Source organism: Moschus berezovskii, chromosome 6 (genome assembly GCF_049115385.1).
Source record: "Moschus berezovskii isolate FMDL1 chromosome 6, NW_MosBer_1.0, whole genome shotgun sequence".
Lineage (NCBI taxonomy): Eukaryota > Metazoa > Chordata > Mammalia > Artiodactyla > Moschidae > Moschus > Moschus berezovskii.
The window spans coordinates 115,410,018-115,430,648 of NC_142465.1; the positions used below are offsets into that span (position 1 = coordinate 115,410,018).

A 20,631-nucleotide genomic window follows, 5' to 3' on the forward strand; every position below is an offset into this window, starting at 1 on the left:
CAGAGCAGGGGAAAAATTCAATCATTAGAGGAAGTAAATGGTTTTTGGTGGTAAATGAATGGAAATTAGAAAGTAGACTACCCAGTTTTTTCCACAGTGTCTTTATTCCCCCTTGAAGCAGAGATCAGGTTTAAGCCACAGACCTTTTCTCTGGAAAATAAGAAACTATGCCTTTATTTTGAACAGCTCATCTTCAGAAATATTTGTACCACAAGCTGCAAACCATTAAGATTCAGAAGAGAAAAGAGAGGATCTGAAAAGGAATTCAGACTTAATCATAGTTTCCCTCTCCTCGGTTATCCCTGATGTTCTGGAGTATGACATGATACCTGCAGGGATTCTGATGTCTCTAGTTGGACTTCAGGATGCAGGTTGGATTGGGCATCCTGCCTAACACCTGCATTGCTCTCCAGTTAGTGCTTAGAGTGTAGTAAAACAGGGTAAAAACTCATTCAAGACCTGAAACAATTCGCTCTTAACATGTACTGCAGGCAGGCTTTTTCTGACAGTGTCCTAGAATTTTGAATGACTAATCTCCCAGGAGGGAGCACTGTGTTGGAAGGAGGATAGTCAAGAGGCGGTCCCATTTTATTATGACTTGATTACTTATGGTCCATTGTACCTCTGATGTGATGGTGGGAAAATGCCCTGAGAGCTTTGCAGGGAATCTTATACAGTATAGGATATCTACCAGATTTCTTCCACTGTGCTATGAGTAATTCAGAGTTGGTCCAACTGATGTTCAGATCTCAGCTCTATAGGCTCTTCGTACCATGTCTGATTCTATTTTAGGGAAATGAGTGACAAACCTGGTTACTTTAAAGTGGAGATTTAAAAGTATTTTTATAGAAGGGCGGCCCTGTAGAAGCATAATTCTTTCTGGCCTAAAACCTAGTTGGGAGGAATTTCCCCCAGCCTTCATCAGCTTCCTGTTTATTCTCATGGTAAGAGGAGATTGGGAATGCTGTGTGCTATGGAATCCTCCAGACACAGATAGAAAATGAATAATTAAATAATTTATCTGTATTCATCCATTTGTCAGTCATTTATACACTGGTCTTTATAAGTCATGCAAAGTCCACTATATTAATAATACTGGGTTAGCCAAAAGTTAGTTCAGGTTTTTCTGTAAGATGTTATGGAAAAACCCAAATGAACTTTTGGGTCAACACAGTGTTAGGCAATGGCCGATTTATTTTCTTGAGAAATACATTTATTTATTTATCCATTCATCCTCTCACCTCTCTTCCTTCCTGGGAGGCACAGTACTGCCTCATGATTGGCTAAAGTTAGACCAGGGGTTTAAGCCTTGAAGTTATTTCAGGCTCCTACTCTTTTTTCTTCCTGTTACTCATAATACTCCCCAGTGTCCAATGGGTGTAGATTGGGCCCCCTGATTTCTGATGATGTATCTTTCTCATAAAGGAGCCAGTTCAACAAACAACCTGCTGACCCAGCATCATTTTAGCAGTCAGAGCAATACTGCCACCAGGGCTGGCCCTCGCATGACTCTGGGGTTCAGGGATTCTGGCCTCAGAGTCATCGGAATTACCAGGCTGATTGTTTCTGTATTGCTGCCAGGTAGATTTTTCCTGGAAAGGGTGGAGTCTTTTGGTAGGATGAAGCAAGGGATTTGCCAGTCCAGAAGAACTTTCTCCACAGGGTGGAAGGGAAGCCAGAAGGGTCCAGCAGGGCTTCATAGTCATCTCACATGTTCCCATCCTTCTTGTTTGCCATTTTACAAGGAAGGGAAAACCTTAAATATTTTAACAGGAAAAATATCTACATTTTGAAATTTTTATTTTAAATGAATAGTTGAAAAAAATACACAAAATGTCCACTTAGTTTTTTTTTTTTAATAAAAGCAAAAATTTCTAATGTTTACACAGAATGCCAAGCAAGTGTCTTTAAGTTCAGCTGTCTGTGGAAACCAAAACCACATTGATCTTGGGATTCTGTAAGCCTGGTTTCCCTTTAGGGGTATACTTTGTGCCGGGCCCTAAGAAAAAAAGGTGATAGATGGGTTCCTGCCATTGAGGGTCTTCCGACCTGGTGAGGAGAAGGATCTACAAATGGAGAATCTCAATATAAATAATTGTTTCAATGGCACAGAGATGGACAGCATGGTCCAGGAATACACATGAAGGGGGCTGATCATACCTAGTCCGGGGACTTTGGGTAAAGTTTCTTTAAGAATGTGGATGGAGAGAAAGGGCTGTTGGGCTGAGAGCCTTGAACCTTTCCCCAGGGGTTTTACCTGGGGTCTGTGTGCACCCTTAGACCTGCTAGGCAGCCCTTCAGGGGGCTCCACTATTGATTTAGGGGAATGAATGGAGCTTACTTCCTTCTCCTCCTTAGTTAACAGAATCTCATTCCGTGACACCTCAGTGTTTAAATCCTTGTCACCATCACTCTCCACCCTCAGCTCTCTCCAGTAAACTGAAGATGCTGGGAGATCTGGAAACACCATGTCCCTCAGTAGGATGAAAGGACACGGTCTTATTGTCTCATGGACACTTTCTTGAAAAAGTAATCTTCAGAAAAATACACTGGATTTCAAAGGCTGTTTCCTCATCTCTCTCTTTCAGTGCCCGAAGTGACGAAACCAAGTTTAAGCCAACCAACGGCCGCCAGCCCGATTGGCAGCTCTCCATCGCCACCAGTCAATGGTGGCAACAATGCCAAAAGGGTGGCAGTGCCGAACGGACAACCGCCAAGCGCCGCCCGCTACATGCCTCGGGAGGTGCCCCCGCGATTCCGTTGCCAGCAGGACCACAAAGTGTTACTAAAACGTGGGCAGCCCCCTCCACCGTCCTGCATGCTCCTCGGGGGCGGGGCAGGGCCTCCTCCCTCCTCGGCGCCCGGAGCAAACCCCAACAACGCACAAGTGACAGGAGCGCTGCTGCAGAGCGAGGGTGGGACTGCACCAGGTGAGCGCACCTCGGGCAGGTGAACGGGGGCAAGGGACACCAGGGTGGTTGCAGGGAGCCAGTGTATCCCTTTGTGTTGCCTGTCTAAAGTCCACGAGAAGCATTGATTATATAGACTTAGTTAGTTTGTGTTAGTCACTTAGTCGTGTCTGACTCTTTGCGACCCCGTGGACTGTAACCTATCAGGCTCCTCTGACTGTGGGATTCTCCAGGCAAGAACTCTGAAGTGGGTGACTCTTCTTGTAGACTCTTGAGGTTATTCAGAAGATGGAGGAGGAGCCCAGTGTGAGATGTGTACCAGCACTTCTCTCCTGAAACTGGATTTCAGTGTCTGGCGAGTGTGCTCTTGGCCCGCTGCTCTTTGTCCACATTCTTCGTCGCCTTTTTTCCCTTCTTAGACACATTCGGAGAAGGCAATGGCAACCCACTCCAGTACTCTTGCCTGGAAAATCCCATGGACAGAGGAGCCTGGTAGGCTGCAGTCCATGGGGTCGCTAAGAGTCGAGCCCGACTGAGCAACTTTACTTTCATGCATTGGAGAAGGAAATGGCAATCCATTCCAGTATTCTTGCCTGGAGAATCCCAGGGACAGAGGAGCCTAATGGGCTGCCATCTATGGGGTCACACAGAGTTGGACACAACTGAAGTGACTTAGCAGCAACAGCAGACAAGAACATTACAATTCAAACCCCCATAGCCCCAGGTGCCTTTTCAGGTGTACTGGGGCGACTAGAAGTGAGACTAGTGCGGAGGCTGGTTCTGAATCTCAAGGCATGCATGTTCATGTTCCTGGAACTCTGGGAACAGAGAGAGAATGGTCTCTTAGATTATAATGCAGAGCTTTGGAAGAATTCCACATAATGCCATCCTTTTAGTAGATTTGTAAGATCAATGTTTCTTTATAGAGAGCCCTGAATTTTGAGCAGTGTTAAAAAATGTATATCGGTATAAGGATTCTCTACCCGAAGGGCTCTGCTGGAAGTTTTGAGAGTTTTTAATAGATGAATACGAAACAGCCAACAGCCAAGAACTTCCAAATATCATCCTCCATTTTTTAAAAACTTATCAAAAGGTTTCTACTTATTCTTAAAAATGTTATTTTGAGATTATATTAAAATTCAGAGCTTGAAGACCATCAAGCATTGGCAAGGACAATGAATTGGTAGTTGTTAATGGTAGGATGCTTTATTCTAGTTCTAATTTGAACATAGAATTGCCTAGAGAATTTTTTTTACCATCTTATGTGCAAAGTAAAGATGGAGAGAAAGCTGGCAGTGACATAGGCCTTCATACACAGACAAGCCCTGTTCATGAGGCTTCCTTTGGTAGCCATCAGGACAGGCCCAGCCCAGACAGAGAAAGGCCTCCTGGCCCTTACTTCCTGGCCCCTCGTCACCAGCTGCAAAGGGAAGTGTGAGGGGGTGTTTGTGTCGGGCACTTCAGCAGCTGAGTCTCACCAGGCCTGGACATAGATGTGGGTCCAGCATGAGTCACTCTTGTTTACATTCTTAAAACCAAGGAGGCCCCTGATCTCAAGAGTTTGAGATTCTCCGCTTCCCTACTTTTGTATGGTGCTATGTAATTATTTTTTGAACTTCATATTGATTTAAAGCTGTTTGGTTAAAAAGAACTGAAATAAGTTTAGAGGAAATTATTGGTCTTAAAAACAGGTCATTCCCCCTCCCTCCCATGCCAATCAAATATGCTCTGAGCCAAACTCTTTTTATCAGGTTACTTGGGCATACAAACTGATTCATGCTTGTCTGCCCCGGCATCTAGCTGGGTGGGCGTTCATCATTCAGCAGCTGCTTACTGAGCAGCAGTGCCCTGGCTGCCACATGGAATTCAAACGTTAGCAAGATAGGGCTCTGCCTGGAGGGCATTCATGTGAGGGAAGGAAGGAGGTGAATGCAGTACACGGAGCAAAACAGCTCCAGACGGAGAAAGGCTGTTTCCAGGTGGCGAGCTCAAAAAAAACTTCATAGAAGAAGTGGCATTTGAACTAGGCCCAGAAAGATGGATAGATTTCAGTGGGTGAATTCCAAAGGAAAAAGCAATTAGGTGCCCATGGGGAATGGAGCCGGGGTGAGAAGGCACAGTTTGTAGAGTGTAGGCATCATCAGAGAAAGCAGGGAAAGAGGAAAGTGGAAAAGTCAGTGGGTCCCATGTTGTGGATCATCTTGATCAGACCTCAGGCTCAAGAGTTTAGCTTTATTCTTATGCAGTACGAAACTCTCCACTGCTTTCCATGGAGCAGTGATATCATCACAGGTGTGCTTTATTAATACTAGGGGCATTTAGAGTAGGTTGTAGCTGTAAAGCAAGGATAGGCTATTAACTGCACTGTCTGAAGATACAGGAAGTCCCTTCTCTGTCCTTGGAAGTAGCATGAAGATAGCCTTGAGAGGTGCTGTGGGGGTAAGAGTTAGCAAGTACACCAACCAGGCAAAGCAGAAGAGACGACTAAGACAGGTGTGATACAGTTAGGCAAGGCAGGAGGTGGGTAGAGAGCTGGTTTGTGGGGAAGTGATGAGCTCCCTTTTGGGGCGGTTTGAGCTCAAGGTGTTGAGGTGATGCACGTGCCACTGTGATTAATGAGACCATCTCTTTCTCAGAGTCAACCCTTGGAGGTGCTGCTGCTTCAAATTATGCAAATTCCACTTGGGGCCCGGGAGCCTCCTCCAACAGCGGCGCCTCCCCCAACCCCATTCACATCTGGGACAAGGTGATTGTAGACGGGTCTGACATGGAAGAGTGGCCTTGTATTGCCAGCAAAGACACTGAGTCTTCTTCCGAAAACACCACCGATAACAACAGTGCCTCGAACCCTGGCTCTGAGAAGAGCACTCTGCCAGGAAGCACCACTAGTAACAAAGGAAAAGGGAGCCAGTGCCAGTCTGCAAGTTCCGGGAACGAATGTAATCTTGGGGTCTGGAAATCTGACCCTAAGGCTAAATCTGTTCAATCTTCCAACTCTACTACGGAGAGCAACAATGGACTAGGAAATTGGAGGAATGTGAGTGGTCAGGAGAGAATTGGACCTGGCTCTGGCTTCAGCAACTTTAACCCAAATAGCAACCCATCTGCCTGGCCAGCACTGGTCCAAGAAGGAAATTCTAGGAAAGGGGCATTGGAAACGGAGACTAGTAATTCCAGTGCACAGGTTAGCACAGTAGGTCAGGCATCCAGGGAACAGCAGTCAAAGATGGAAAATGCGGGTGTTAATTTTGTTGTCTCTGGCAGAGAGCAGGCTCAAATTCATAACACTGATGGACCAAAAAATGGAAACACTAACTCCTTGAACTCAAGTTCACCAAACCCCATGGAGAATAAGGGAATGCCCTTTGGGATGGGCTTGGGGAACGCCTCCAGGAGCACTGATGCCCCTTCACAAAGCACTGGAGATCGAAAGACTGGGAGTGTTGGATCTTGGGGTGCAGCTAGGGGGCCTTCTGGAACTGACACAGCCTCTGGACAAAGCAATTCTGGAAACAATGGGAACAATGGAAAGGAGAGAGAGGACTCCTGGAAAGGAGCTCCTGTTCAGAAATCAGCCGGGTCAAAAAGTGACTCTTGGGACAACAATAACAGGTCTACGGGTGGGTCCTGGAACTTTGGCCCTCAGGACTCTAATGACAACAAATGGGGTGAAGGGAACAAAATGACATCCGGGGTCTCTCAGGGAGAATGGAAACAGCCGACTGGGTCTGACGAGTTGAAAATTGGAGAATGGAGTGGTCCAAACCAACCAAATTCTAGCACTGGAGCATGGGACAATCAGAAGGGCCACCCCCTCCCTGAAAACCAAGGCAATGCCCAGGCTCCCTGTTGGGGAAGATCTTCCAGCTCCACAGGAAGTGAAGTTGGAGGTCAAAGCACTGGAAGCAACCACAAAGCAGGAAGTAGTGACAGTCACAATTCTGGCCGTCGGTCGTACCGGCCCACACATCCTGATTGTCAGGCTGTCTTGCAGACTCTTTTGAGCCGAACTGATTTGGACCCCAGGGTGCTCTCAAACACTGGCTGGGGCCAAACTCAAATTAAGCAGGACACAGTGTGGGACATTGAAGAGGTGCCAAGGCCTGAGGGGAAATCTGACAAAGGAACTGAGGGGTGGGAGAGCGCTGCCACACAGACCAAGAACTCAGGGGGCTGGGGAGATGCACCCAGCCAAAGCAATCAAATGAAGTCTGGATGGGGAGAGCTCTCAGCCTCTACAGAGTGGAAAGACCCCAAGAACACAGGAGGCTGGAACGACTATAAGAACAACAACTCTTCCAACTGGGGAGGAGGACGACCGGACGAGAAGACATCTTCCTCTTGGAATGAGAACTCCAGCAAGGATCAGGGGTGGGGAGGTGGACGCCAGCCCAACCAAGGATGGACTTCTGGAAAGAATGGTTGGGGAGAGGAGGTCGATCAGGCAAAACCCAGCAATTGGGAAAATGCCGCGAGTAAACCTGTGTCCGGGTGGGGCGAAGGTGGGCAGAGTGAAATTGGGACTTGGGGGAGCGGTGGGAATGCAAGCCTGGCTTCCAAAGGTGGGTGGGAAGATTGCAAAAGGTCTCCGGCATGGACGGAGACAGGCAGACAGCCCAGTTCCTGGAACAAACAGCACCAACAGCAGCAGCCGCCACAGCAGCTACCACCACCACAACCTGAGGCCTCTGGCTCCTGGGGAGGCCCAGCCCCACCACCTCCAGGCAACGGAAGACCTTCCAATTCCAACTGGAGCAGCGGGCCGCAGCCAGTAACCCCCAAGGATGAGGAACCCAGTGGTTGGGAAGAGCCATCCCCGCAGTCAATCAGTCGGAAGATGGACATTGACGATGGCACTTCCGCGTGGGGAGACCCCAACAGTTATAACTACAAGAATGTGAATCTGTGGGATAAGAATTCCCAAGGGGGCCCGGCACCTCGAGAAGCAAACCTGCCTACTCCGATGACCGGCAAATCAGCATCAGGTAGGCGATGGCTTTTTCTTACAGGTTTTGTTGAAGAAAAGCAATCCTAAACCAAGGCATTCTTATTAAGAGGTATTTATTGAACTTAGCTTCATTCTGAGACTCTTTCCTGTTTTAACTGTAGGCTGTTGTCAACAAAAGCTCTTTTTATATCAAACGTTGGTGACGACAGATGCTGGTGGTACATGGTAACGCTCTTGGCAAAAGGAAAAGGTGGCATCCCTGGGTTAGTCTCCCCCCTATTTTATTTTTTATTTTTTTGGTAATTGTATCAGTCTGCAGAATCGAAAAGATTTAGATCTTGCCAAACAAACTCTGCTCTAGATTTAAAAATAAAGAATTAAAATAGGAGCAGAAATAGACCTAATTTCCGTTCCTGTTCTGCCTGTGGAGACGTCCTCTGTGTTGCTCTTTCCCCAGCAATGGGAAGCTGTCTGTGTTTGTTCTTGCAGAGGCCATCAGAAAACACTAGAGCCAAGCTGGGATCTGGAAGGTTTCCATCACTTTCCAGATGATTTTTAACAGTTAACCTCTGGAAGTGGCAAACTTCGTTATGTGGAGATTGTTGTTATCGTTCAGTCACTAAGTTGTGTCTGACTGTTTGCAACCCCATAGACCTCAACACGCCAGGCTTCCCTGTCCTTCACCCTCTCCCGAAATTTGCTGAGATTCATGTCCATGAGTCAGTGGTGCTCTCCAACCATTTCACCCTCTGTTGCCCCCTTCTCCTTTTGCCCTCAGTCTTTCCCATTATCAGGGTCTTTTCCAGTGAGTCAGCTCTTCACATCAGGTGACCAAAGTATTCCATCACTTTCCAGATGATTTTTCACAGTTAACCTCTAAAAGTGGAGCACTTCATCATGTGGAGATTATCTCATGATAATCAGTTGTTCAGAATTAAACTTTCTTCCCTCCTTCTTTGGATAAGAAACATCATGCCTAGTAAATTAAAAGTAGTATTGATAAAAACTTATAAAGGGAGGCGATTTTAAACAGTTTTTAAAAATGTAGTGCCTGGTGATGGTTCTTAGTTTGGCATTGGCAACTTGAATGCCCTCGTGTAAATCAGCAAATTAAAGGGATGCACCCTTAATTTGTTTGGATTATTGGAGTTAAAATTAATCATAATACTTAATTTTCCACTCTGCATAGTCTAATGTTCAGTGAATCCAGTTATGAAATGATTACTTTTAACTAGTTCTGTTTTTTTTTTTAATATATTTATCGGAAAGAAGACAAAAGAAGTAAATGAACATTTGCTCATTAATTCCCTATCTAGAACATGTAAAAAATATTCTTCATATAGTAAAAACCTTCAAATTATAAAGAAAAACAAAAAGTAATAATAAAAGAATCTTAACCCTTAGGGTCTCTCCTTGCAGTTTTTAGAACTTGGTGTGCCAATCAGAAATTTTGTTCATACCTATAGCAAAATAGGTATATTTTAGCACAGTAGGGGGAATTGTACTGTATACACTGTTCTTCACCATGCTTTTCTCATTATTCTTCGAAACTTTTCATGTTAACACATTTCTGTCTTTTAATTGCTTTGTATACTGGCGTGCTGTGATTCATGGGGTCGCGGAGAGTCGGACACGACTGAGCGACTGAACTGAACTGAACTGAACTGATATAGTATTCACTTGATGGGCAATTCACTATTGGTCTGAGTGGTCCCTTTTTCATAGATATTTAGGTTGTTTCCAAATGTTTTCTGACAGTGATGCCATGAGCATTGTTGTACACGTAATTTCATCTACTTTTACAAGTACATGTATAGTTTCCTGGTGGTGGAATTACTGGACCAAAAGTTAAAGTGACAGTGCCAGGTGTCCTCCATGTAGGTGGTATCCACATTTCTATTTCACCCATAGAATTCAGGAGGTCCTGTTCCTCCTGCCTTCACCCCCACTGGATACTAGTGTTCATAAATCATTCTTTGAGATGCATGTCCTTTCTTTACAGTCTGGAGCAAGAGCACACCATCTGCTCCAGATAATGGTACTTCAGCTTGGGGTGAGCCAAACGAAAGCAGTCCTGGGTGGGGCGAGATGGATGACACGGGAGCGTCGACAACAGGCTGGGGGACTGCACCCTCCAATGCTCCAAATACCATGAAACCTAGTAAGTATACGGCACCCTTTTTGAGGGATGCTCTGTTAATTTGGAGAGTCACACGTTTTGGGGAGGGCTGTTGTTACATTATCAGTTCAACGAGGTTCAGGACCTTGGATCTTTAGTAAATGGTTAATAGCAAATGATGGAGACTTGGCTTGGCATATGTAAAAATGATTACAGTGAACTGAAAGTGATAAGTTAGTATTACTGATTTCATTTTAAAAAAATATTTACTCACTTTGCTATGCTGGGTCTTAGTTGCGGCACAAATGCTCTTCCTTGTGGCACGTGGGATCTTAGTTCCCCAACTAGGGATCAAACTAGAGCCCCCTGTATTGGGAGCATGGAGTCTTAGCCACTGGACCACCAGGGAAATCCCTCATTTTAACTTAAGTTTAATGTCTGGCCAGAACTGAAACTTTGATGTGCCTTTTCTCCCATAAGTTAAATATTGCTCACTATATCTATTTTGCATTTCTACTCTCATGTTGGTATAAGTGAAAAAAAATAATAATCCCTGGCATTTAACATGGAACAAGGTCTCTGCTGCCCAGTGACTTCATCCTTCTGCTCCTTTCTTTCCTCCTTGTCTCTCTTCTCATACTCCCACCCACACAGGGACATTTAAGTTTTCTTGAACCCAACAAAGATTTCTCATTTGAATTTTTTAAACAAAGCACGTCACACTTATTCATAATCACTGACAATCTAAGCTATACTTGATCCAGCTGGCAATGTGTACTCATAGTAATTTGCAAAACTTTGTAAACGGATGCTGCAGAATGTCCCATTGGATGATCCTCAGTTGAAAAATTTAATTTCAAGTGCCTGTTTTCACTTTTTTGTAGTTTTCTTAAGAAGTATTCCAACGTCTCTTTTCTACCATATTGCAGAGTTAAGGGATTGTCTTCTGATTAAAAACTGTGGTCAGACAGAATTCTGCGAATTGGAACAAGAATAAATTCCATTGTCAAGTTTATTTTATGATATTTATGATTCTGACCATACCACAGGATGGAGTATCATCTTAGCTCTCTGTATTCTGGAAACTCATTGTTGTGCCTGTGTGATTGACTGCATTTTAAAAATGACAAATCTCCTTCACTTCATAGAAATAGCTTGATAAAGAATTTGATATTGTCTTGACTTTCATTATAAAATTGGTTCTATCATCGTGGGAAATACCATTCTGTAGACTTGGAATAGATTCAGAACGCTGTTGAAAGGCATAAACCAGACCCTTGGCGCAAGGAGGCACGTTAGCAGTACTTTCAAGATTTTTATGTGTCTTTCCCAACTTCGGGATCATCTTTCTTCCATCACAGAAATCACTCTTCTCCATATTTTAAAAAAAGCTTCTACTCACCGGGATCATCGCTATCTATAGCTAAAGCTGTAGTTACATATCCTCCTTCTCTGGGTAGTTTGAATGTGTAATAGTCAAGGGAAGGGGCTAGATAGTCATAGCCTACTAATCAATGCTCATGGTAATTTAACCTGTGATCTTGTCTAGACTGTAGATATCTTAAATCTGATGTGGACTCCATGACTTCAGTATTGGAGCTATTTTCTTAATCTCTCTACAAAAAAGTGCAGCTCCTTTCTCTCTAGAAGGGTTACATGGATGTCTTTCTTCTTTTAAAGGGTCAGTATGTCACTTATGTTGGGTCTTTAATTCCTGTTGCTTGTCAGAGGATGTATAAAGCCTGTGCTTACATAATAGTGGGTAACCTCCTATGCAGGAGAAATGGTTCTGGTTATCCAGAAGCAGAAAGAACAGCCCCCAGGCCCTGCCTCTTGCTGCTCAGTCACAGAACCCCTGCAAAGTGGAGCACTTAGTGAACTCCATAGAGGGTTCATCCCAAGGTTCACTTGGGCGGTGCTGGGAGATGATGCCACCATCTGAGGAAATTGACTATCTAGCTCTCTGCATACTTGATTGGTGCCTGGATGGCATCATAGGCCTGGTCCCAGAGCCTGGCAGTAAAAAGGCCTGGAAAAGCCACTTTTCTGGCTCTAGATTCTTCGTGTGAAGCTCTCTGAATCAAATAACTCCCTCCATAAATGTCTTGTCATTTTGTAAATTGAAGATGTGGATGGAGCTTCTGGGCTTCTCAGATTCTGGCAAAGAATCTGCCTGCATGTGGGAGACCTAGGTTCAGTCCCTGGGTCGGGAAGATCCCCTGGAGAAGGGAGTGGCTACCCACTCCAGTAATCTTGCCTGGAGAATCCCATGGAGAGTGGAACCCAGCCTGTTACAGTCCATGGAGTCGCAAAGAGTCAGACACGGACTGAGCGACTAATGCTTTCATACCTTTTCATGGAGCTTCTAGGTGGGATAGTGTATTTCCTTTCTTCTATCATTACCAGAAAATGTATCCATACAAAATTTTCAGAAGGAGATTAAGGATTTAGCCCAACCTTCAAATTCAAGATCTTTGTTTAAGGGAAAATGGTGGAATTGACTGTGGAGCCTGATGATGACCTACTTCCTTGAACAGTTGAGCACTGGTTTCCCTGTCTTTGTTCTCCCTTCCACGTTCTGTCTCCTACATTTCCTCCTCCTGTCTTTTATTTTATTTATTTATTAAATATTTATTTATTTAGCTGGACCGGGTCTTAGTTACAGAATGTGAACTCTTATTTGTGGCATGTGGGACTTAATTCCCCAATCAGGGATCAAACCCAAGCTCCCTCCATTGGAAGCAAGGAGTCTAGCCACTGGATCACCAAGGAAGTCCCTCCTCTGCCCATCTTTAAAAGCCATTGCTTATACATTGTCTTTGCCTAGGATCTTTTTAGTATCCAGTACATTTCAAGTGTGTAAATCTAGTAACTTTCAAATTTTCATGGCTATTTCTGAATTTCTCTTCTTTCACTGTAATTTTGATATTCAAAATCTAGTACAGTTATCTTTTTTCCGTCCATCTTTCATGTTCTTTTCTTCACCCCAAACAAGGTTGACAGTTGTTTTTTATCCTGCCTCATATTTGTAAAATCCGTTACAAAGTACACCACGTATTTCCTTTCAGGAGGGTAAAACTAAGAAGTGCAGTACAACATTCTCATTAAGAGTTAACAGATTTCTCTTAATTTAAGTGTGAAATTTCTTGTAAGTAGTGATAGGTTCTTTTCAGTTTGGGGATTTCTGTCACCACTGTGTAAGGGGAAAAATCATTGAACTAGGAAGCCAGGAAATCTTGATTTGTGGTTTATGAACTTACTGTGTATCTTTGACCCTTTTGCGGTTTCCATTCTGCTCTCTAAAGTTGGGAGAATATTTGCCTCACCATACAGACAGATACTGGATACAATTACAAATACACTAAAATGCTGCATTTACGAGGAATGATCGTTATGGGTTTTGTTATATATAGCCATTGCATACAGTTGGCTCTTTCTTTTCTTAAAGATTCCAAATCTATGCAAGATGGCTGGGGGGAGAATGACGGGCCAGTGGCAGGAACTCGCCATCCCAGCTGGGAAGAGGAGGATGATGGAGGAGTCTGGAACACTGCCGGCTCTCAGGGAAGTGCTTCCTCCCACAACTCAGCAAGCTGGGGACAAGGAGGAAAGAAACAAATGAAGGTAGGCTGCGTTAGAGGTGTCTGAACTTACTTATTCATTCTTAGAAGGCAGAGCTGAGAATGTTTTAGTGGAAGAAGCCGCGTAGCTGAAGTCCTTGCAGTCCTCAGTGATGGAGAAAACACTTTCTTCAGAGCATGGAACTACTTCCTCTTTACCCCTCATCTTCCTTACCTTGAAGTCTCTATAACTACAAAATTCTTGCTGTGGGTAAAATGCAATTTTCAAAGAAACAAGATTTTTCTTCTTACTTCCATTTCCATATTATAATAATTCTTTGGGAACTTTTAGGACACCCTTTATAAATGTTTTATGCTTTTGTGTTCTAAAGCCTGATCAGTCCTTAGAGTAGGTCCCCCTGAATATTTAGAAGGGAAACCACAGTAATATGGTTCCTCCAGCAGCAATCAGCGTGACTCATTTTTGTCTGATCTGGGAAATTCCAAGGCCCGGAATCCTTTCTCAACAAAATGAGGTGCCAGTGCGTAGCCCTGCATTAGCGGCTTGGTGATATATCTGCATCCTGTACCAGTTGTGTCCTGTACTCTTTATTTTCTGGATTGTAGAGCAACTTAGTTTCTCTTTTGATTTTTATGTTTTAATGAGGACTTTGGTTTTCAATCTAGAACCTGAATGACTCTCAGTAGAAGCCCTCTTTTTTCATTCCAGCCTCTCATTCTACAAATACATTAAAAAGGGAAAAAAGTTGGGCAGCCATGTATGTTATTTCAGCACTGGAGCCTTGCTGCTCTAAGAAACACTTCATAACTAAAAGTCCTGGTTTTCAGGTACTGGACGCCATTTTAGAAGGCCTTCAGTTGGCCAGGGGCTGTGCCTTCCCCGCCTTTCCCTTTGGGGTTTTGTTCTGAATACGATTACTTCCTTTACAGCCTGAGGACTCAGGTTGTTTCTGCTGGAAACATTTTGTTTAAGCAGTCGTTTACAGTTGGCCCCGTAAAGGACTTTTATTTTCTTATTTCAGTCACACATATTATTCCGTGACCTTTCTAACAGTTTTAGTACATTTGCATTGTCTAGCCTACTGTGGCTTTCTTTTTATTATTTACAAATTAATAATGAGACTGGATTCTAGGAAGACTGCTGAGGAAGCAACCAAGTGAAAGGTACTAGCCCACTCAGGGAGCCACCAAGATTCAATGAGTTTAAGTGGGAATTAATTGTTTTTGTCCCATGACTGATGATTCTGACCTTTCTTACTGTGTGTGTGTGCACGCGCATGTGCGTATATTCCAGTACAGCTGATGTAAAATTGACTGTCCTAACCAATTACAGCCAAAGATGAAGAAGCTGTATACAGTTAGCAAAAACAAGACCAGGAGCTGACTGTGGCTCAGATCATGAGCTCCTTATTGCCAAATTCAGACTTAAATTGAAGAAAGTAGGGAAAACCACTACACCATTCAGATATGACCTAAATCAAATCCCTTATGGTTATACAGTGAAAGTGAGAAATAGATTTAGGGGACTAGATCTGATAGATAGAGTGCCTGATGAACTCTGGACGGAGGTTCGTGACATGGTACAGGAGACAGGAACCAAGACCATCCCCATGGAAAAGAAATGCAAAAAAGCAAAATGGCTGTCTGAGGAGGCCTTACAAATAACTGTGAAAAGAAGAGAAGCGAAAAGCAAAGGAGAAAAGAAAAGATATAAGCATCTGAATGCAGAATTCCAAAGAATAGCAAGGAGAGATAAGAAAGCCTTCCTCAGCGATCAGTGCAAAGAAATAGAGGAAAACAACAGAGTGGGAAAGACAAGAGATCTCTTCAAGAAAATTAGAGATTCCAAGGGAACATTTCATGCAAAGATGGGCTCGATAAAGGACAGAAATGGTATGGACCTAACAGAAGCAGAAGATATTAAGAGGTGGCAAGAATACATAGAAGAACTGTACAAAAAAGATCTTCACGACCAAGATAGTCACGATAACGTGATCACTGACCTAGAGCCAGACATCTTGGAATGTGAAGTCAAGTGGGCCTTAGAAAGCATCACTACGAACAAAGCTAGTGGAGGTGATGGAATTCCAGTTGAGCTATTTCAAATCTTGAAAGATGATGCTGTGAAAGTGCTGCACTCAATATGCCAGCAAATTTGGAAAACTCAGCAGTGGCCACAGGACTGGAAAAGGTCAGTCTTCATCCCAATCCCAAAGAAAGGCAATGCCAAAGAATGCTCAAACTACCGCACAATTGCACTCATCTCACACGCTAGTAAAGTCATGCTCAAAATTCTCCAAGCCAGGCTTCAGCAATATGTGAACCGTGAACTCCTAGATGTTCAAGCAGGTTTTAGAAAAGGCAGAGGAACCAGAGATCAAATTGCCAACATCCGCTGGATCATGGAGAAAGCAAGAGAGTTCCAGAAAAACATCTATTTCTGCTTCATTGACTATGCCAAAGCCTTTGACTGTGTCGATCACAATAAACTGTGAAACATTCTGAAAGAGATGGGAATCCCAGACCACCTGACCTGCCTCTTAAGAAACCTGTATGCAGGTCAGGAAGCAACAGTCAGAACTGTACATGGAACAACAGACTTGTTCCAAATAGGAAAAGGAGTACGTCAATGCTGTATACTGTCACCTTGCTTATTTAACTTATATGCAGAGTACATCATGAGGAACGCTGGGCTGGAAGAAGCACAAGCTGGAATCAAGATTGCCGGGAGAAATATCAGTAACCTCAGATATGCAGATGCCACCACCCTTATGGCAGAAAGTGAAGAGGAACTCAAAAGCCTCTTGATGAAAGTGAAAGAGGAGAGTGAAAAGGTTGGCTTGAAGCTCAACATTCAGAAAACAAAGATCATGGCATCTGGCCCCATCACTTCATGGGAAATAGATGGAGAAACAGTGGAAACAGTGTCAGACTTTATTTTTTTGGGCTCCAAAATCACTGTGGATGTTGATTGCAGCCATGAAATTAAAAGACACTTACTCCTTGGAAGGAAAGTTATGACCAACCTTGATAGTATATTAAAAAGCAGAGACATTACTTTGCCAACAAAGGTCCGTCTAGTCAAGGCAATGGTTTTTCCTGTGGTCATGTGTGGATGTGAGAGTTGGACTGTGAAGAAAGCTGATCACCGAAGAATTGATGCTTTTGAACTGTGGTGTTGGAGAAGACTCTTGAGAGTCCCTTAGACTGCAAGGAGATCCAACCAGTCCATTCTAAAGGAGATCAATCCTGGGTGTTCATTGGAAGGACTGATGCTAAAGCTGAAACTCCAATACTTTGGCCACCTCATGCGACGAGTTGACTCACTGGAAAAGACTCTGATGCTAGGAAAGGTTGGGGGCGGGAGAAGAAGGGGACGACCGAGAATGAGATGGCTGGATGGCATCACCGACTCTGTGGACATGAGTTTGAGTGAACTCCGGGAGTTGGTGATGGACAGGGAGGCCTGGCGTGCTGTGATTCATGGGGTCGCGGAGAGTCGGACACGACTGAGCGACTGAACTGAACTGAACCAATTATAAGCGTGCAGTTCAGCAGCATTAGGTGCATTCACATGGTGGTGCTGTCATCACTGAAATCCGTCCACAAAGCCCTTCTCATTTTGCCAGCTAAAACTTTGTACCCATTAAACAGTAACTACTACTCCTCCCTCCAGGGAGGGCTTTTTTGACCTTTAAACCTGTAGAGGTACCCTTAACACTTTCAAAAATAAAATTGACATGAGCAGTAGCATTAGAACACACAGAATTTTTACCTGGAGAATGCACACGTGCACAAAGCCCCATCATCTCCAGCCCCTACCAGGTTCCCGTCATCGTTCCACTCACCTTCTCCATAGAAATAATAGTGGAGCTGATGATTGGTGCCTTGTTCAGCAGAGAAATAGTTTGTCCTAAAGAAACAAACAAAAACCCGCACCTGCCTGCCTTTCCAGTAAACTTGGTGATGGTGTCCTCTCCTGACTTCTTTCCACTTTCCGTAGAGCCCCGTGTCCTTTACACTCTGATACAAGCAGATGAACGTGCTGCGTGGATGAGCTCCTCCTTGTATCCACACAGAGCGTAATGACCGGTTTAAATAGGTTCCTTTCCAGATAACATGCATTGCCATCATACTGTTTCTTGACTCCTAATAGAAACCGGCTTGGGTTACAAGGAGGAACTGAGAGGGAAAGTACTAGCTTGCAAGCGTTATATTTTAGAAAATCTCATGTTGACCCTTTATAGGGCGAAAACCCTAGCTGACCATTTATTTTTCTAGTTACTTCTAACTCAGTGAAACGAATAGAACAAGAGTGAGAACATTGATGTAACTAAGGCCTGTTACTTTCTTATACTAACATCTATCAAAATAACTATAGTTAAAGAGAAATAGTTTATGGTTGAAAAAGGTAGACTCTTGGTTTTACATTTTTAGTCAGTACTTTTGCTACTCAGGAAGTTGAAATCAATTATTTGATTCTGAGGTTACATATTTCATTTCTGTAGTGCTCACTCAAAGGAGGAAACAGTGATTCATGGATGAATCCTCTTGCCAAACAGTTTTCAAATATGGGATTGCTGGTAAGTTTTCTTTTTTCATAGGTGTACTATATCACAACTTTTACATTTAGTACAAATTTTAAGACCACTGCCATATATAGTACAAAATTAACAGATTTAGAAACTGGTTACGCAGCGTTCCTGATTTGGATTGAGGCAATGTTTGTTCTCTGTTCCTTTTTTCTTAATGAAATACTCCAGTATTTAAAGGTTACAGCTTTTAAACATGTAGCCTTTGTATTCTTTCCTTAGAAGGTTAGAGAAGAAAGAGCCAAGGACTTAAAATGTATATAACTTTTGCTGACTACTGTACCAGCTTTAATATTAAAAAAAACTAGCCATAGCAGAATGACTAGGGAAACTATTTGTAATTAATTATATAGACAATTTTGTGGAACTTCTAATTTTTTTGGTCTTTGGGGAGCAATATGGGGACACCCTGTCCCTGGTTGCCAAAAAGCAGATGACTTGACTGCACATTGCAAGATTTGATGACTTGACAAGTCACGAGAAGTTGTCATCATTTGGCTGCCACTCATGAAATTTGATCCTGAGCCGGCTGGAACTTGAGGACAGGGGTGTATTTCTCCAGGCAGCTGTTTAGCTATCACTCTGTCCATAGATTTACTGAAGCTAATCTGATGTGAAAACAGAGTTTAGGAATAGAGGCACTAGCAGCAGTCAAATTTACTTGTATGAAAAATGTTACTGTCTTCATTCCAGTTGAAGATTCCTTTCCAAGGACCTGGTACAGTCTTAGATGTAAAGTAAGAGTAAGGTGTGGTTCATGCGTGAATAATGCTATTTCTTCTCTGATTTAAGTGTTTAATTTCAGACTTTAATCTTCCCTCACTGTTCTTTTTTTTTTTTTTCAGAGTCAAACTGAAGATAACCCAAGTAGCAAAATGGATTTGTCTGTAGGTGTGTATAACCCCACTAAACGAGTGGAATATGTTGTTATTTGTGATCCTTTGTTGGGATCCCTGCTCGCTTTGAGTTGGGATGGGTGCAGTTCCTAGACTCATATTCCAACTTGCTCTATGGAAGGTACCGTGCTCGACACTAGGTAAGGATGGAAAACTAATGACAACAAGAACCAAGAAATGTTGATGAGCGGCCAGGTGTGAACAGTTGAGACTCGAAAGCCACTGATTCACTGTGGAGAGCCTGTGTACCACATAAAGGAGTCAGCCTTTGCTCGGCTCTTGGCACTAGTTGCCATGGATGAGTGTATGCTCAGCTTTTCCAGATCCTCCACTGTTCTCGAGATAGGGCAGAAATTCTTCTATGCTTTTAGTTTTAAATATTGAGAACTAATCCAGATTTAAAAATACAAAAGGTTGTGGCCAAACACAAGCTGTCTGTGACCCTGCCAGAGTCATCCTCAGGTGGCCAGGCCTGTCTGCACTGAGATGTCATCAGTTCAGCTCAGTCATGTCTGACTCTTTGCAACCCCATGGACTGCAGCATGCCAGGCTTCCCTGTCCATCACCAACTCCCAGAGCTTACTCAAACTCAGGTCCATGTAGTCGGTGATGCCATCCAACCATCTCATCCTCTGTCGTCCCCTTCTCCTGCTTTCAACCTTTCCCAGCATCAGAGTCTTTTCCGTTCAGTCAGTTCTTCACATCAAGTGGCCAAAGTATTGGCATTTCCGCTTCAGCATCAGTCCTTCCAACGAATATTCACGACTGATTTCCTTTAGGATGGACTGGTTGGATCTCCTTGCAGTCCAAGGGACTCTCAAGAGTTTTCTCCAACACCACAGTTCAAAAGCATCAGTTCTTCGGCACTCAGCTTTCTTTATAGTCCAACTCTCACATCCATACCTGACCACAGGAAAAACCATAGCCTTGACTGTCTAGTTGTTGACAAAGTAATGTCTCTGCTTTTTAATATGCTGTCTAGGTTGGTCATAACTTTTCTTCCAAGGAACAAGAGTCTAAATTTCATAGCTGAAGTCACCATCTGCACTGATTCTGGAGCCCAAAAAAGTAAAAGTCTGCCACTGTTTCCATTGTTTTCCTGTCTATTTGCCATGAAGTGATGGGACCAGATGCCATGATCTTAGTTTTCTGAACGTTGAGTTTTAAGCCAACTTTTTTACTCTCCTCTTTCACTTTCAGGAAGAGACTCTTTAGTTCTTTTTCACTTTCTGCCATAAAGGTGGTGTCATTTGCATATCTATGGTTATTGATATTCCTCTTGGCAATCTTGATTCCAGCTTGTGCTTCATCTAGCCCAGCATTTCTCATGATGTACTCTGCATATAAGTTAAATAAGCAGGGTGACAATATACAGCCATGACATACTCCTTTCCCGATTTGGAACCAGTCTGTTCCATGTCCAGTTCTAACTGGTACTTCTTGACCTGCATACAGACTTCTCAGGAGGCAGGTCAGGTCGTCTGGTATTCCCATCTCTTTAAGAATGTTCCACAGTCTGTTGTGATCCACACAGTCCAAGGCTTTGATGTAGTCAGTAAAGAAGAAGTAGATGTTTTTTTGGAACT

At 43.5% G+C, this 20,631-nt stretch overlaps 1 protein-coding gene across 5 annotated transcripts in view; it reads left to right on the forward strand.

Moving 5' to 3' along the window:
- Positions 1–20,631, forward strand: part of TNRC6B (trinucleotide repeat containing adaptor 6B) — a 252,336-nt gene that overhangs the window by 191,413 nt on the left and 40,292 nt on the right. For 4 of the 5 annotated variants that reach the window (XM_055394741.2, XM_055394742.2, XM_088837504.1 and 1 more), the window contains 6 exons: positions 2,589–2,930; positions 5,546–7,894; positions 9,860–10,018; positions 13,425–13,600; positions 18,066–18,140; positions 18,995–19,040. In XM_055394741.2, the coding sequence (XP_055250716.1) occupies positions 2,589–2,930; positions 5,546–7,894; positions 9,860–10,018; positions 13,425–13,600; positions 18,066–18,140; positions 18,995–19,040 (3,147 nt within the window). The remainder of the gene's footprint in view (positions 1–2,588; positions 2,931–5,545; positions 7,895–9,859; positions 10,019–13,424; positions 13,601–18,065; positions 18,141–18,994; positions 19,041–20,631) is intronic. The other variant, XM_055394745.2, reaches the window with a different exon arrangement.